General features: G+C 39.7%; 1 protein-coding gene across 12 annotated transcripts in view; it reads left to right on the forward strand.

The window, feature by feature from the left end:
• TRRAP (transformation/transcription domain associated protein) overlaps positions 1–17,517 on the forward strand; it is a 169,003-nt gene that overhangs the window by 75,155 nt on the left and 76,331 nt on the right. For 9 of the 12 annotated variants that reach the window (XM_030578970.1, XM_030578969.1, XM_030578975.1 and 6 more), the window contains 10 exons: positions 488–613; positions 2,816–2,974; positions 5,725–5,927; positions 8,176–8,297; positions 9,499–9,712; positions 11,278–11,457; positions 12,323–12,469; positions 15,661–15,780; positions 16,091–16,378; positions 16,906–17,043. In XM_030578970.1, the coding sequence (XP_030434830.1) occupies positions 488–613; positions 2,816–2,974; positions 5,725–5,927; positions 8,176–8,297; positions 9,499–9,712; positions 11,278–11,457; positions 12,323–12,469; positions 15,661–15,780; positions 16,091–16,378; positions 16,906–17,043 (1,697 nt within the window). The remainder of the gene's footprint in view (positions 1–487; positions 614–2,815; positions 2,975–5,724; positions 5,928–8,175; positions 8,298–9,498; positions 9,713–11,277; positions 11,458–12,322; positions 12,470–15,660; positions 15,781–16,090; positions 16,379–16,905; positions 17,044–17,517) is intronic. The other 3 variants (XM_030578974.1, XM_030578978.1, XM_030578979.1) reach the window with 1 other exon arrangement.

A 17,517-nucleotide genomic window follows, 5' to 3' on the forward strand; every position in this document is an offset into this window, starting at 1 on the left:
AAAAAAAAAAGTTGTTATAAGTAATCATGTGGAATACATCATTATCCATTGACATAAAAACTTAATAACCTGTGGCAGTCATTACTTTGACTCAAGAAATGCCTGCTATAAATTTAATGTCTTTTGCAATTACCATTTTTCTGCTTTGAAAAATGCTGTTTTTCAGTAGTTGAACATCACTGTTTTTTACTAAGAGAAGAAAGGGAAATCGGGTGTAAAGAGAGGCTTTAGGTACTATGTAACACTTGACAAGGATAAGTCCAGTTATAGCACTACTAAATTAATCGACACCATCTTATTACTAGGAAAATTTTGGTGAGCATACTGGGGAAGTGATACCCAAAACAGAGGCCACAGTGATTGTATAATAGATGCAGGGTTTTGTAATATGCAAGTACAGATGGTTCAGAGGGCACCCCTTGTGCTGTTTTAATAACTATAATATTCTAAAACTTATTTGGTTTTTATGTTGTCAACTTTATCTCAGGTACTTCAAGTGTAGCATCAAAATATGAAGAGCTGGAATGCTTATATGCTGCAGTCGGGAAGGTTATTTATGAAGGGCTTACTAATTATGAAAAAGCCACTAATGCTAATCCTTCCCAACTCTTCGGTGAGTTTCTCGTTCCTCTTGTACATGTCTGTAGATTGGCACTCTAATTAGCGTGTTCTTTGTCATTAGGTTTTATTTTATTTTCTGTAAGGGGGTTGATAGCCCTGTAGATAGTGCTGTGTGCTGCCCTGGGAAATCTGGATGCAGACATGACCTTGGGATGAGGGCTGACAGCCTTGAGAAATAAGGCAACAGGGTTCATTGCATTCTATCATTTCCAAGCAGCTGGCTTGAAGATAAGTATTGAAAATGGATACTGGTGGCTGGATAGGTGTCTTAGTTACTAAGTGCATGTAGGAACGAGAAAAGGCATTAAAGTAACAATGATGTAAAGTTAACACTATTGGAAATTTCAGTTGGAGCAGCCAAAATCCTGCAGTTTCTATTTTTGGGGCATAGGATCGTGGGTTTAAAAAAAAAAAAAAAAAAAAAAAAAAAAAAAAAAAAACAACGAAGTAAATACACTTAAATGTTTTTTTGTCCAGTATTTTTCTTTTGAATACAAGCACCAGTTTGTTGAAAGCATAGTAATGTTAGCTGATCTAAATCACATAAGAGTCTTATTTAGAACTTTGGATTCTGAATAAGTGAAGAATCTCGGATACAGTACACTCTTTTCAAAAGGTAACATTTCTGAATGTCTTTTTATTAAGCACAGTTTTGAAAAGCTGAAACGCATTCCTAGTTCACTATTTATTTACATTGATTAAACTACCAGGGAACTAATCTCCCTTTTGGTTCTTGTCTGAACGCTTGACTACAACTAAGATATGTTGGAACAATTAGTTTGGCTAGTCATACCAAGTTTGGCTCAGAATTGGTTCTGTCAATAATGCAGACTTGAAATTGCACAAGTTAGAAAAGCTTGCTGCTTTAAATGGCAAATGTCCTTCACTATCCTAGTTTGTGATCTGCGCAGACAGGTGTAATTTCACTTAGGGAATTGCCTATTTGTCAGGTGTCAGGATGTGCTGTACAACACACTAACCAGGAAAGAGACTTTTTATCATATGTCCAGAGCACACTCCAAGGTTAGATTCTGTTTTCCCTGAGTCAGTCTATATCTTATCGATGCTTTATAAAAAAGAGGTCCAGACTCTTAAAAGATACCGAGGGGCGGAATAGGAAGGACAAAATAAAGTAAAGCTTTCAAAGCAGTCATTCTGTCTGTTAATAAAACACTGAAACTCTAAATATTGTTGTGGGTTATTTGATGAATTATGAAGATGAAGAAAAGTGGGAAATGGTTGTTACCGCCAGAATAAGGTTTCTAGTCTATCTGTATACTGTGTGAGGACAGGTGTTGCTATATATCTTGTAAAATCAGCTGCCATACATGAACGCCAACATACTTCAGAGGCGCATCAATCACTGCATTTATATCCAATATATGTGCACAGGCATTGCTAACAAATGTACAGTTTGAGGAGAAAAATATGTATTTGTTCTAATACAGCTACTTAGGACGCATCTTTAATACTAAATGACAGCTCCTGCATAGCTCAAGTATGTACCCTTTTAATTATGGTGATTTCTTATCTGCTTAGTTACTGATATATGAAACTAATTAATGACATTCTGGGAGGATTACATCTATATGTCCAACAAGTATAATGCTTTATTTTCATATTATGGGATTTAAGAACTGACACTGTTCCAAGGCATGAAAAAAGCTATTTAACAAGGCAAGAGTCAACTATTAGATATATTTAGGGTATTTCTGTTGCAAAACTGAGCTTCTAACTGAGTAGAAATGAAGCTTTCAGAGAGCGAAATAGAAAAAATTGCAATTAATCTTGGTTTGCTAGCATTTACCATCATGCATCTACATAGATTTCCTGTCTTTGTAACAGGGATAGCTGAATATCCAAGGTAGGACACAACTTTCCAAAAGTAGAGCACTCTACCTGTCCTTTCATAGGACAAGTACAGAATTTAGTTTACTCAAAATAGGGCATGGTGTCCCTAGCCTCTGTTTGGCAGAAGCTGGGACTAGGCAACAGGGGATGGATCACTTGATGGATTACCTGTTCTGTTCATTGCTTCTGGGGAATCTTGTATAGGCTACTGTCAGACGACAGGATACTGGGATAGATGGACCTTGGGTCTGACCCAGTATAGCCGTTCTTATGTTCATCTGGTTTCCTAAATTATGAATGATGATTTTAGTTGTCTTTTAAAGAGTTTTTGTTTATATCTTAGGTACTTTAATGATTCTGAAGTCTGCATGCAGTAACAATCCAAGCTACATAGACAGACTGATTTCAGTCTTCATGCGATCTCTACAGAAGATGGTCAGGGAACATTTGAATCCACAGGCTGCATCAGGAACAGCAGAAGCAACCACAGGTAGTAATGCAGGTCAATAAAAGTTTTAAGTAATGTAATCCTATCATAATGCAGGGATTGAATGGTTTTAGCTGCTTGTGCATTTGTTAAGGTTTTGAATTCCATAGTGTGTTGAATAATTTATAATCCAATAAAAAGTGAGAAATCTTGTTGAAAGTATCGACTGGAAAAAATAACATTTTTGTATTCTTAATACCTTCTGAACAATTTAATATTGAGTCAAACATCAATTAATTAGAAAATATTTGAAATGCAGTATATTTAAAAATAATTGGATTCTTCAGTATAGGTTGACACCTCTGCTTTCAGTGAATCTTAATTTAATAGGTGTAAGCTAATGTTAGTGAAGTAGTTGTTTGTGAAACCAGTTGGTGTCCTTGTTATCTTTTTTCAGCGGTGACTTTATCAGTAGATGGAGTTCTGCCTGTCATCAAATGACCCAAATAATGAGTCAATACGAAATGCAAAAGTGCTGCTAAAGAAATACAGTGCTATTAAAGAACAAAATATTTCAATTAATGATGAAGCTGCTGAGGAAAATTGTTTGGAAGAAGCACTTCCAATATTAGATTTCTAACTAGCATTCTAATTACAGACTAGAACCTTGTGAATTGAGACTAATCCCTGAGTAACTCAAGGCAAATTATTAAATTTTGCAGATAAGCAAGTCAGGAAATTAGCAGAATAAGAATACTGCATCACAAAATATTATTTTCATTTTGACAAGTCTAGCTTCAATTATTTATACCTCATGATTTATTGGTATACTTTAATAGTTGTCAAAGTATTATTAAAATGAGGCCTCACCACCTCCTTTCCAACCGAATTCTTTTCACATGGACATGACCAAAGGGGAGGGCTCTCCTGAAGAGCACTGTGAGCCATTGTTTTGAGTATGATACATAGACTGTTTTTCAAAGTGTTTATAGGGGTTTGTATCCATGGTAACATTTTCTGTTGTTGTTTTAATAGTTCCCTAGAATTTTCCATAAAGTTGTACCCATAAAGAGGCCTTAACCATGTTATCCTTTAATTGCAGGATGGATTGATTTAAATCACCACATGGAAAGGCTCCATTTAAATAATTGATTTAGTCAACTTTTTCACTTGTATTTCAGCTGTTTTCTGAAGAATTCTCATTGGTTGATGTAAATCAACATGTTTTAATAGTTATAACTAACTAGATTTGGTAAATCTTTTTGCTGCCTAGCAAACTATATACATTTATTTAAGTAATTATATAGCTTAATATTTTCAGATGATTATTGTACATTTTCAGTAGGTTAGAAAATGGTGAATGATATATTATTTACTAGATAATTAACTTTTTTGTTCATGATTTGTCTTGCTTCATTAGGATGGTAATAAATTTAATTAAACACAAAACTGGATATACCACTTATTTTTTATTAAACAAAACCTGAAATGTTTTGGATATATAAACTTTTCTTATCAAAACATTTATGTTTCACATTTACAACTAAATTATAATTAGGCCTTAACATATTTTGTGTTATATTTAGCTTTCATTTTAAAAGGTTTATTTTTAAAAATAAATGTATTATAGTTTAAATAAAATAAAAAAAACTATTTAAATAAAATATACATTTTAAAAAAATGCTTTAAAAAATCATTGCTTACCCACCCTGCTTAACTGGGTATGTGGTAGTACTGGGAGGTATAGAGGATCACAAATTGAATATAATTCTACAAGGTGATGAAGTTGCAAAAAATGCTAATATTCTGGGTGTGTTAATTTAAGCATTATATGCAAGACACTGGAGTCAATTGTCCTGCTCTTTTTGGCACAAGTGAGGGCTCAGCTGGGTACTGTGTCCAATTCTGGGTTCCACACTTTTGGAAAGATGTGCATAAATTGGGGAGAGTCCAGAGGAGATCAACAAAAATGATAAAAGGTTTAGAGAACCTGACCTATGAGGAAAGGTTAAAAAAAACTAGACATGTTTAGTCTGGAGAAAAGAAAACTGAGGGGGAACCTGATGAGTCTTCAAGTATGTTAAGGGCTGTTACAAAGAGGACTGTGATCAATTGTTCTCCATGTCCACTGGAAGTAGGACAAAAAGTAATCCACTAAAGCTGCAGCAAGGGAGCTTTAGGTTACCTATTAGGAAAATCTTTCCAACTATAAGGATAGTTAAGTACTGGAGCAGGCTTCCAAGGGAGGTTCTGGAATCCCCGTCATTGGAGGTTTTTAAAGAACAGGTTGGACAAATACCTATGAGCGATGGTCTAGGTCAGGGGTTCTCAAACTGGGGGTCCGGACCCCTCAGGGGGTCATGAGGGTATTACATGGGGGTCACAAGCTGTCAACCTCCACTCCAAACCCCGCTTTGCCTCTAGCATTTATAATGTTGTTAAATATATTTGAAAGTGTTTTTAATTTATATGGGGGGGGGGGGGCGCACTCAGGTTTGCTATGTGAAAGGGGTCACCAGGACAAAAGTTTGAGAACTGCTGGTCTAGGTTTACTTGGTCCTACCTTGACTCAGGGGACTGGACTAGAATACCTTTTGAGATCCTTTCCAGCCCTGCGTTTCTGTGATTAGGTGTTTCTTGTGTAATGTGTTCATTGGCTTGCCTATCTGTTGCCTTGGAGAAGGGGTGATATTTAGCAGTTATCAGCTTCACAGATTGTTAGCAACGTTAGAACTTGAAGGTTCTACTGTGCAGATCACACTGAAATCATTTTTTTCAGGCATATGAAATGACTGATGAATAAAATTATGCACTTCTATCCATAGCAGGTACAAGTGAACTGGTAATGCTGAGCTTGGATCTTGTGAAAACTCGTCTTGCAGTGATGAGTATGGAGATGAGGAAAAATTTTATCCAAGCTATTCTAACATCTCTCATTGAAAAATCTACTGATGCTAAAATTCTTCGTGCAGTGGTAAAAATAGTGGAAGAATGGGTGAAAAACAATTCTCCAATGGCAGCCAATCAGGTAAATTGAAAAGTTAAATCAGGTGAAAATCCTTATTCCAACCAAAAACTAATGAAAACCTGTAACTTGCATTTTCTGTTCAGTGTTTGACAAAGGATTCTGTAAGGACCTAAATCTCTGCATATTTTTAAGTGCCGTCTATAAGTTGTGAACACTCTGGGTTCCCAAGGAAGAAATGAAGTTAAGAATGCTCAGCACATTATAGGCTACGTTTTCCCTTTCATGTGAAATAGTGCTTTGCTAAGAAAAATATGTATGTTTTTTTTAAAGCCAAAGGTTAAAGTGTCCAAAAGCCAGTATTATAGGGCCATGTAAAGTTGCTTCAGTTAAAGTAAGATGATGGAATATTTGTAGGTGAAGCTATATCTTACCAATTACATCACTTTCCATAACATCATGCAGTGTCCTTACCTATATCTTATTTCTGAAAGAATTTGGCAGTGAATAAAGTCCAAATTGTTGTGCATTCAAGCTAAGATCCTGATTCAAGTTTTTAAGTTTACAGGCTGAAAATTTAGGCTGTTGAAAATCTTCTTTCTGTGGTGTGATGAGTACATATTTTTATGCCAATTGTTGTGTGTGTACTGTGGGGCTTTTCTCATGCAGTGACCCAAACCCTTTTATTCTTATGTACTTCACAAGGCATAATTGCTTTTGTCGTAAGTGTAGGGGTTTTTTCTGCATTGTTCTTGCCTCAGTTTTTTGTGATAGGCATAGATAGGCTCTTGAAAGGAATGTAGTAGGGGAGTGTTGATCATTGTAGCAGAGATACGTCTGCAGGTTTTGCATCTGATGTTCTGGCAGGGTCTGATGCTGCTTTGAGTTGCTGTGCCCTGGTGTGTAGGGAGCTTGCTTCGGGTGATGAGCTTGTAGAGGTTGCAGTGTTGTTTGAAGGCTAGAAGTGGGAGTTCAGGAAAGATTTGTTTCAGGATGGGGTTCCCCATCAAGTAGGGATTGTAGTTGTTTGATGTTCAATATGGGTTCCAGTGTCAAGTGGTAGTGACAACTAGAGGTGTGTGGACAGAGAGGATTTTATTTCTGTATTGAAGCAGGTTCTCTCAGGGTATTTTGGTGGCCCTTGCAATATGCGCTAACTACTTATGCTGAGCAGTCTCTTCCACATTGCATGTTGCTGTGATGCTGGGAGTTCCTTTCCCAGACCTGAAGAAGAGCCCTGTGTGGCTCGAAAGCTTGTCTCTCCCACCAACAGAAGTTGGTCCAATGAAAGACATTGCCTCACCCACCTTGTCTCTTTAGTATGGTTCAATGGCAGTATAACCTAAAAAATTGTTGTACACCGTTCTGGACCACTGGTTGGTCACAGTATTAATAGTCATAATACTAGGTCAGACCAGTGGTCCATATAGTCTGGTATCCTGTCTTCCAACGGTGACTGGTGTCAGATACTTCGGGGAAAAAATGAGCAGAACAAGGCAATTTATTGAATGTTCCATCCTCTGTGATCCAGTCGCAGCTTCTGGTAGTCAGAGGTTTAGGCATACCCAGAGTATATGGTTGCATCCCTGACTATCTTGGTTAATAGCCATTGATGCACCTTTCCTCCATGAACATAAAATTCTTTTTTGAACCCTGTTTCCACAGGTTGACTGGGTGGTGTGTTAATAAGTACTTCTTTATGTTTGATGTAAACCTGCTACCTGTTAATGTCATTGGGTGACCCCTGGTTCTTGTGTTAGATGAAGGGGTAGATACGCTTATTCACTTTCTCTACACCATTCATGATAGAGACTTCCATCATATCCCCCATTAGTCATCTCTTTTTTTTTTCTAATATGAACTGCCCCAGTCTTTTTAATCTCTCTCCTCATGTGGGACCTGTTCCATACCCTTAATAATTTTTGTTGCCCTTTTCTATACTACTTTCAGTTCTAATATCTCTCTGAGATGGGGTGACCAGAACTGTATACAGTATTCAAGGTGTGGGTGTACCATGGATTTATATAGTGGCATTAGCTATTAAACAATTAAACTTTTTTATCTTTAATGATTTTAAGCATCCATAGCTTTATTTATGTATATTTCCAGTGTAATATCTATGCTAAAACAATAAATACTTTAGAGTTTTGGGGGCTTTTTACTTTTAGAAAGCATGACCTTGTGTCAAGCCATTTTTAGTGTAGGAGTGAAAAAAATGGTGTAGAGGATGACTGGAATGTACTTTGAACATGCCATTTCTCCTTGTGTTTCAAGATGAATTGAGAAAATTAATCATGTCTCTTTTTAACAGACACCTACTCTCCGGGAGAAGTCCATTTTGCTAGTGAAAATGATGACCTACATTGAAAAGCGTTTTCCAGAAGACCTTGAATTAAATGCCCAGTTCTTAGACCTTGTTAACTATGTCTATAGGTAATTATAGCAATTAATCAAGTATTGTAGCTTATTGGTTCATAATTTGTACCATACATGACCTTTATAACATGCCATCCATCTTTTAGGGCTATACTAGATTTGTTGTAAAATGCACAATCAGCTCATTTCACTGAGACTGGAGTGAACATATTTACATATTCATGTTAGATCTTCAGATGCAAAATCTTTTTACAGCCGATGCTCCAAGCAAAAAGAAAAGCGGCTGTGGCATCTTCATAGTTAATCGTGATGTAGAGATAGTATTGACTGCTATTGCACTGTCCCTCCTTTCCCCTTTGTATGAGGCTTTTCTCCTGGAAGCTTATTGTAATGCATATTTTTCTAGTTACTGAGATAGCCACACTTGAGTCTTCTAGCCGTTTATAGAAAAACATTTATAATAATTGCCTCACCACAAAATAGGTGTGCACTTCTAGTAAGTTATAATGGCCACTAAGGAATTTTGTACTTTAAACATATGCCTTGTTTTCAGCCATTCAGAGCCAGCTAGCAGAGTAGCAGCAATTGTGCAAACCCTTAGTTGTAGACAAGACAAACTGCAATTTGCATCAGTAGAGGTTACCTGGGTATTTCAAGCAGAAATAACTTCCACCAGTGTAAATCAAAGAGATTGTCTTGTCCACAATAGAAGTGTGCAGTTAGACCCCTGCATGTCTGGCACCTGGCTAACAAAATTGTCTACAGTGATTAGCATTGTATACACATGAACTTCTAGTTTGAGTGTAAGATGTTTTAAAAGCAACTTGTATAACCTCTGTGGTGCAGGAGTGATTCCACCACCCAAAATTCCACCTTGCTCAGTCTGGACAATGGACTCATAGAGAAACCATTGAAACATTGCATTACTTATTTGAGCCTTATAGCATTAAGCTCGTAGAAAGGTTTGCTGCAGAGCTAATCCAGAGAGAGAAACAGTTACATCCATTGGACAGGGTGGGTCTCTTGGCCATTGTAGTATTTGTTCTTGTGATTTGACTCCATGTGAGATGTTCTCAAGTGACTTTTGATATGTCACAGAAACTTATGCTTTTTTTGGTAGTAGACAAAGCCACACTTGACTCCAGATATTAATATCTTCCAGAAACTGGTAGAACAAAAGAAAATATCCTCTGCCTAAATAAATAAGTGACACTTTCAAAGGTCTGTGTATTATCAATTGCTTATGCGTTCTTCCTAGGGATGAGAATCTTTCTGGAAGCGAGCTCACTGCTAAACTTGAACCTGCATTCCTTTCGGGGCTGCGTTGTGCTCAGCCGCTCATCCGAGCCAAATATTTTGAAGTCTTCGACAATTCCATGAAGCGTCGTGTCTATGAACGCCTACTTTATGTAACTTGTTCTCAAAACTGGGAAGCAATGGGAAACCACTTTTGGATCAAGCAGTGCATTGAGGTAGGAAAACCATTTTTTATGAGAAGCGTGAATGTAATTTTAGAAATGATATTTGCTGCTCTTTTTTCTTATGAATGTGTAGATGTACTGTGTGTATCTTGAAAAGTGACATAGCCCGTAAAACTCCTCATATTGAGGGTACCATTTTAGATGCTCAGAACATTTTAAAACAAGTACTAAGCTTTTAAATATTGAAAAGCTAGTGCCTGGGAAATCTCTGCAACCATGCTCTTGAATCCAGTTGACAGTGACTCCAGTGGCTGTATTTTAAAGCTTTAAGGCTTCAGTTTATCTGAGAAAAGCTAGGCAGTGCTCAGAATTTCTTTAAGCAAAAAATGATTTACAAACAAAAAATGACTGGAGAAGGAATCTTTTTGACAGATTGAATCCTAAAAGATCAGAATGGAGTGTCAGAACTGTTGCTGAGAGAGATTTTAAAGGGGGATTGCTGTGGTGTGAAACCTGGTTTCTGATCGTTTTATCTAAAACAAAACGTAACTAAATTGCCAATTTCTTTGAAATGACCTGTATATCAAAATCTGAGTATAAAATAACCAAGCACAAAGCAGTCATTTTATTAACTTCATCATCTGAGAAAGATCAGAGCAGCTTTCAGGGTGACAAGGAACAGCGGGAATCTTGTACATCTCTGTTTAGGTAAGCCATGTATTTTAGTGGAAAATTGTATACATTATGTAGATTTAGACACTAAATTGAAACAAAAATCCATAAAAATATGATGCTTAGATGCAGAAAACTTCTGTTCCCTATGTGTCCTTATGGGGTCTCTAATCTTACTGTCCTAACATATGACAATACATTTCCTGTTAGAGCTATAATCAAATGGCAACCTCAAAGGCACAATAACTCACCACATATCAGTGACAGAAGGTGATGAGCTGAAGATGGAAGTCCACTTTCTTCTCTGAATATGTGTGGCACCTCAGCTCTGACCTAGAAGGGGCACATCTAGCAAAGAAAGATTCTCCATGCCCATTCAATCTTTGGCCCTTCTGTTACTGCCAGTAGAGGGACGGCTTAATGATCAAATGTCCATGTCCCAGACTCTCTCTATCTAGTTTTCTCCAACTGCTAGGCAACTTCAGCTGCCATCTTAACTTCCTTATTGACCCTTTTGTACTTGAACATATACAGCGGAGAATGTTATTGCGTTTCCTTTCTGTGTTGTTCTGTTCAGTCTAAATCTTCGTTGTTTTAAGATTTGTTTGAATTTGTTCCTGTTTCAGAAACACAGGAAGGGTGGGGGATATCTCGAAAACAACAATAATAACTGCTCATGAACCAGTTGGTAGAAACAATTGCTCTGATGTAGATAAAGTAGATAAAATTTTGACTCATTCAGGCCAGCCTGACATCCAAACTCAATTTGTAAAGGGAAGTTCAAGCTGTTAAACATAGTCTCCCCATTCACTGTTGATTTGAGAAGGAGAGAGTCCTCTTATGACAAGGAAAAAAGGTGTAATACAAAATAAATCAAGGACATGTGTTCTTAAATACATCACACGCAATGGGTTAAAACCTTCGGCTGTTTTTTAATTTCTTAGCTCCTGTTGGCAGTGTGTGAAAGAAACACTACAATTGGCACAAGCTGTCAGGGAGCCATGCTTCCATCTATCACTAATGTAATCAACCTTGCTGACAGTCACGATCGGGCAGCATTTGCTATGGTAACCCATGTCAAACAAGAGCCTCGAGAAAGAGAAAACAGCGAATCCAAAGAAGAGGTAACATTTTATTTTTATTTTACAGCAGATGATGATGTCTCACCAAGCACAGTTTATGGGACACATCGTAATGCTAGTCTGAATTGCTATACATGTGTGTAAAGTGATGTGCAGTGACTATAGCAGCACACCTGGTGTAAACAAATAATGAAGTTAAGTAATGTAATTGTAATTACATTTTTAAACAATGGTTTACGACCATTTGACTTACTTGCTCTATGAACCCATGTTCATTCATAGATTCATAGACTTAAGGTCAGAAGGGGACCATTATGGTCATCTAGTCTGACCTCCTGCACAATGCAGGGCACAGAATCTCATCTACTCACTCCTGGAACAAACCGCTAACCTATGTCTGAGTTACTGAAGTCCTCAAATTGTGGTTTAAAGACCTCCAGCAAGTGACCCATGCCCAGTGCTGCAGAGGAAGGCGAAAATCCTCCAGGGCCTCTGCCAATCTTCCCTGGAGGAAAATTCCTTCCCGACCCCAAATATGGCGATCAGTTAAACCCTCAGTATATGGGCAAGACTCACCAGCCAGTACCCAAGAAAGAATTCTCTGTAGTAACTCAGATCCCACCCCATCTAACATCTCATCACAGACCATTGGGGATATTTACCTGCTAATAATCAAAGACGAATTAATTTTTAATCTTCCGTCTACTCTAGATGACTGCTTTGACCCTTTTTTCCGCTCTAAACAGTGGGAATTAAATTTTCAAATCCTAAAAAAAAATGAAAATAATAGATAACAAGGGATGAAATAATGAGTAGCATGCTTTTTTTTGTATATGTACAGAAATGAAGTGGTGGTAATTATTTACTTGAAAGTATCAGCATTATAATTGGCCTTACTTTTGTGTAGGATGTGGAGATTGACATTGAATTGGCTCCAGGAGATCAGACGAGTACACCTAAAACCAAAGAACTTTCTGAGAAAGACATAGGCAATCAGCTACACATGTTGACCAACAGACATGACAAGTTTCTTGACTCTCTTCGAGAAGTGAAGGTTGGTACAGGTTATTGGTCGCATAACATGAAAACCATTGCTGAAATATTGAAATCTCAAAACTGTGGTGCGCACAGATGAATTCTTTTTTGTTTCTTTGGTTCCACTGTTCATTTTATTTTATGCTAATACTGAATATTTCATAAGTCTTTTGAAAACTAGAGCCTACCTACATATACATTTGGCTTTCTCCTGGTCCTCTCCCCCGGCATCTTAACTCTATCCTTCACCTATTCCAGGGGTCGGCAGCCTTTCAGAAGTGGTGTGCCGAGTCTTCATTTATTCACTGTAATTTAAGGTTTTGCGTGCCGCTAATACATTTTAATGTTTTTTAGAAGGTCTCCCTCTACAAGTCTATATATTATATAACTAAACTATTGTTGTATTGTAAAATAAACAAGGTTTTCAAAATGTTTAAGAAGCTTCTTTTAAAATGTTGATTTTACGCCACCGGCCCGCTCAGCCTGCTGCTGGTCTGGGGTTCTGTTCATCTAGGCCGGCAGTGGGCTGAGTGGGGCCTGTGGCCAGGACCCCAGCTGGGAAGGGTCTGGCAGCCAGGACCCCAGACTGGCAGTGGGCTGAGCTGCTGCTCAGGGGTTCCATCCGCTGGCTCCTGCCAGCCGGGATCCCGGCTGCCGGACCCACTCAGCCCACTGCCGGTCTGGGGTCCCGGCCCTGCCCACATACAGTGGGTACCTACCTTCTCTCTAGTTCTGGCCCAGTCTCTTCCTCTCTCTGCACTGAGCTGAGGGTGGGAGTGGACCGAGCACAGGGCTGGGGGTGAAGGGTCTGGCCAGGAGCTAAAGTGGGGGAGGGGGCTCAGGTTTGGTGCAGGAGGTTTGGGTGTGGGGGCACTTACGTGGGCAGCTCCCATTTGGTGTGAGGGGTGCAGGTGGGAATGTGAGTAGGGGTGCAGGAGCTCCCGTTTGGTGCTCAGGGTGGGGTGGGGATGTGCGGGGTGCATGGGATGTGGGGGGGGACTGGGGATGTGGGGGGTGCAGGTGTCAGGGTAGGGGAGCTGGGGATGTGTAAGGGTGCCAGAGTCAGGGCTGGGGTCATGGGTGGGGGGTGAAGCAGTCAACAGAGGGCTGGGTGGTACAGAGCTCAGGGCAGGGGCCTGTGGGGTGTGTGGGGGTGCAGGGCTCAGGGCAGAGGACTGTGTGTGTGTGTGGGGGGGGGGGTGGTCAGTGCTCAGGGCAGAAGGCTGTGTTACTGCCCCCCCCCACTCCTTGTCCCAACTACCCCCCCTCCTGGGACCCCACCCCATAGCTAAGCCTCCCTGCCCCTTGTCCCCTGAATGCCCCCCTAGGACCTTACCTGTCTCCTGACTGCCGCAACCCTTACCCACACCCAGACAGAACCCCCTGGACTCTTATGTCCCATCCAACCGCTCCCCGCCCCTTGACAGGGACCCCCCCCCCCCGAACTCTGGACCCATACAACCCCGCCTTGCTCCCTGTTGCCCAACCCCTCTCCACACCCCTGCCTCCTGACAGCCCCCCAGAACTCTCGACTCATCCAACCTCCCCAGCTCCTTGTCTCCTGACCGACCCCTATCCACCCCCTAACTGACCCCGGGACTCTCATGCCCCATCCACCCCGCCTGCTCCCTGAGTTCCCCCTCCAGAGACTCCTGCCCCTAACCACCACCCCCCGGGAACCCACCCACCCTGTTGCCTGTCCCTTGACTGCCCCCACCCCTTATCCAACCCCTGGCCCCGGACCCCTTACCATGAGACTCCCTGCTCATCCGGAGCCCTGCCTCCATGCGCGCGCAGCCCGCCCCCGCCCCTCAGAGCGCTGCGCGTGTGGCAGCAGGGATCCGGATAAGCGGGGAGCGTCTCCCTCCCCACGGAGCCAAACGCTGCCCCAGGGAGCACGCAGCCCTGGCCCCCAGAGCGCTGCACGCATGGCACCAGGGCTCCAGGGGAAGGCGGAGGAGGGGCTGGCGGTTTGCTGCGCTCGGCCAGCGCTCCGGCCGGGGAGCGTGGACCCTGCAGCTTGCTGCGTCAGCAGGATTTTTAATGGCACACAGAGTCCCAGCAGGCAGTTGCGTGCCATCGGTTGCCGACCCCTGACCTATTCCATCATATTTCTCTCTTCAATTTGGAAAAAAAAAGCATCATCTTCCCTTTGCACAAGTTCTGAAAACAATAGGGCTCAGAGATTCAAGAGGTGTAATCTTTGCAGCCTGTTTTACCTGGTCCTATCCCACTGCTAATATATTTGATGTCACTTTCATGGCTGCCATTGCTGCTCCTGTGGTATTTGTGGTGCTGATTGCTTTGGCCACCTCAACAGTCTTGAACTTTTGCAAGCAATAGTAAGGTCCTGATTAACCTCCAGAACCTGAGGTTAAGGAGGCTGAGTGCATGTCGTCTTTTAGGAATACAGTGACAACTGCTTAGTTATACTGACAATTTGAAAAGTTACTAATGGTTTTTCCAGTTACCTTTGTCAGTGGAAATTGTATACTATCATGCTGGTACTAAGTCTTATGGGCCAAATGTGGGTAAACATAGGGCATCTGGAAAACCCTGCCTTTGAGAGGATAAAATCAGGTGATTGGGCTCCTAACTTTAGTACACACAAATTTCAGGTTTTGCCAGATATGCCTGTTGCATTTAGAATTGAACTGAGTATCTGTTGCGTTTAGGTAAGAAAACTAGTGCCACGAAACCACAAGAAAGGATTACATCAATTTGTAAAGCATGGTAACAGAGTATAAACAGCATTGGCTTTTAATATTTCATAAGAAGCTAATTGTTAGATGAGCGCTATTTTGTGATACTCTGATCACATCAGTAGATCTAGCCAATTAGCCTGCTTGTTTTGTCTTACCACCAAATAGTTGGCACCCCCACTGGTCACCTTTTTCTCTTCTCTTCCTTGAGAGCATCTTACTTTTTTATTTGTAGCTTTTATAGTCATGAGTTGTTATCTTAATAAACATGGAAATATGATTACATTTATTTCACAGTAGTTTTCTCTTTCCATCTAAGGGAACTTTTGAAAAATTATATTGGTTATGGAACACTTGGGAAAACAAGTAATGTAACTGCTTGCACACATCTTGGGGAAGCTTAGCTGTTGGACTGTATCATACAGTAACTCTTCCATGGTGCAAATTCATTGAAAGGTTTTCTTTTTTTTTTTTTGTTACATCCCTAATTGTTTCTCTTTATTTCTAGACTGGAGCATTATTAAGTGCCTTTGTTCAGTTGTGTCATATCTCTACACCGTTAGCAGAGAAAACTTGGATCCAGCTTTTCTCCCGATTGTGGAAAATCTTATCTGATAGACAGCAGCACGTGAGAATCATTTTTGTGTCTTTTTGGTAGTAGCTGGTGTTTCAGTAGATTGTAATTTTCTGCCATAATTACTTGTTCCCTCAATTTAAAAAAAATCCATATCTAGTGTTTCCTCCAGCTATATGTCTTAATACTGGTTGCTTTTGAAAGGATTTGGACCCTTCAGATTTCAAAGGGAATTAATCTTTTCATGTTTTAACTACTATATGAAAATTCCCTGATCTGTAGGTATTAGTAAGACTTGAAATATGACCTAAGTGTTGGAAAAGTGTGAATGAAATAGTCACTATTTCTATTGTTTTAATTCCAGGCTCTTGCAGGTGAAATAAGCCCTTTCTTATGCAGTGGTAGCCACCAAGTGCAGCGAGACTGCCAGCCGAGTGCACTAAACTGTTTTGTGGAAGCAATGTCACAGTGTGTTCCTCCCATTCCCATCAGGCCCTGTGTGCTTAAGTACTTGGGTAAAACTCACAACCTGTGGTTCCGTTCCACACTGATGCTGGAGCATCAAGCCTTTGAAAAAGGCTTGAGCCTTCAGATTAAACCTAAACAGACAACAGAATTTTATGAGCAGGAAAGCATAACCCCTCCTCAACAGGTAAGGAATAACATTAATTAAATTATGATAGCCTAATAAAGGCAGAGGAGACCTAGGGTGACCATAACCAGCTACACAAAAGTTAAACGTAAAAGTATCTGTCCACACTGAGTGCTGAAGTGTGTAGCTATTATGTTAGTTACCATAAAAAGACCTAATATGCTAGTGGAGACAAGCTAGGTCAGCACATGAGCAAGTTTTGAGAGAAGTAATATGATGCATTGTTAATTTTTTATATATCCAGTGATAGCAGACCATTTACTTCCTGGGTTTTCAGAGTGATCATACAGTGGAGGTCTAGACATAAAAATTATGAATGTCATATTTAGAACTTAATTGTTATTTTCATGTCTTTTTTTCTTACCCTATGTTGTGTGGGTTTTTATCATACGCTGTACTTTAAAATACACCAACTAACATGCTTTAATGTGTAAGGCATTTACTTAATACAAACATTGTTCACAAAAATATTACAGCAACATTTTGACCTTAGAAGAATGTGCTTGGTTATTTGCTGTGTTTTTTAGGAAATACTGGATTCCCTAGCTGAGCTTTACTCTCTGTTACAAGAGGAGGATATGTGGGCTGGACTATGGCAAAAGCGCTGTAAATTTCCAGAAACAGCAACTGCTATTGCTTATGAACAACATGGCTTTTTTGAACAGGTAGTGTTTGCACAATATAAGGACATTATTAAACTTTGCTCTCTATCGATTAACTATCCGTATAAGCATACTAAAAGCCCACAAAATGTGTGGGCTTTTAGTATGCTCTAAACATATATCTTTTGTTATTAATAAGAACAAACAAATAAAAAATTCATTTGAGTTGAGGATAATGTCTCAAATAAAACTTCTTCTGTATGAAGTATTAGTTGAAGACTCTATATGGTACCTTGATAAGATATGTTTGAATATAGCCAAAACTAGTTTCCTGCAGTACATCATTAATTTGACTAAGAAACATAAAATTGTAAATAGGAAAATAAGTTAACCCTCCTAATTTATTATAGTATCGGTTAATAAAGGTATTTAAATAGAGTTTTTAAATCACGTACATGTCTTCAAAAAAAAAATCTTAATGAAATGCAATCAGATATATGTTTAGAGCAGATATAAATCTAAAATGAAGTGCCTTTT

Source organism: Gopherus evgoodei, chromosome 10 (genome assembly GCF_007399415.2).
Source record: "Gopherus evgoodei ecotype Sinaloan lineage chromosome 10, rGopEvg1_v1.p, whole genome shotgun sequence".
In the NCBI taxonomy this organism is placed as follows: Eukaryota; Metazoa; Chordata; order Testudines; family Testudinidae; genus Gopherus; species Gopherus evgoodei.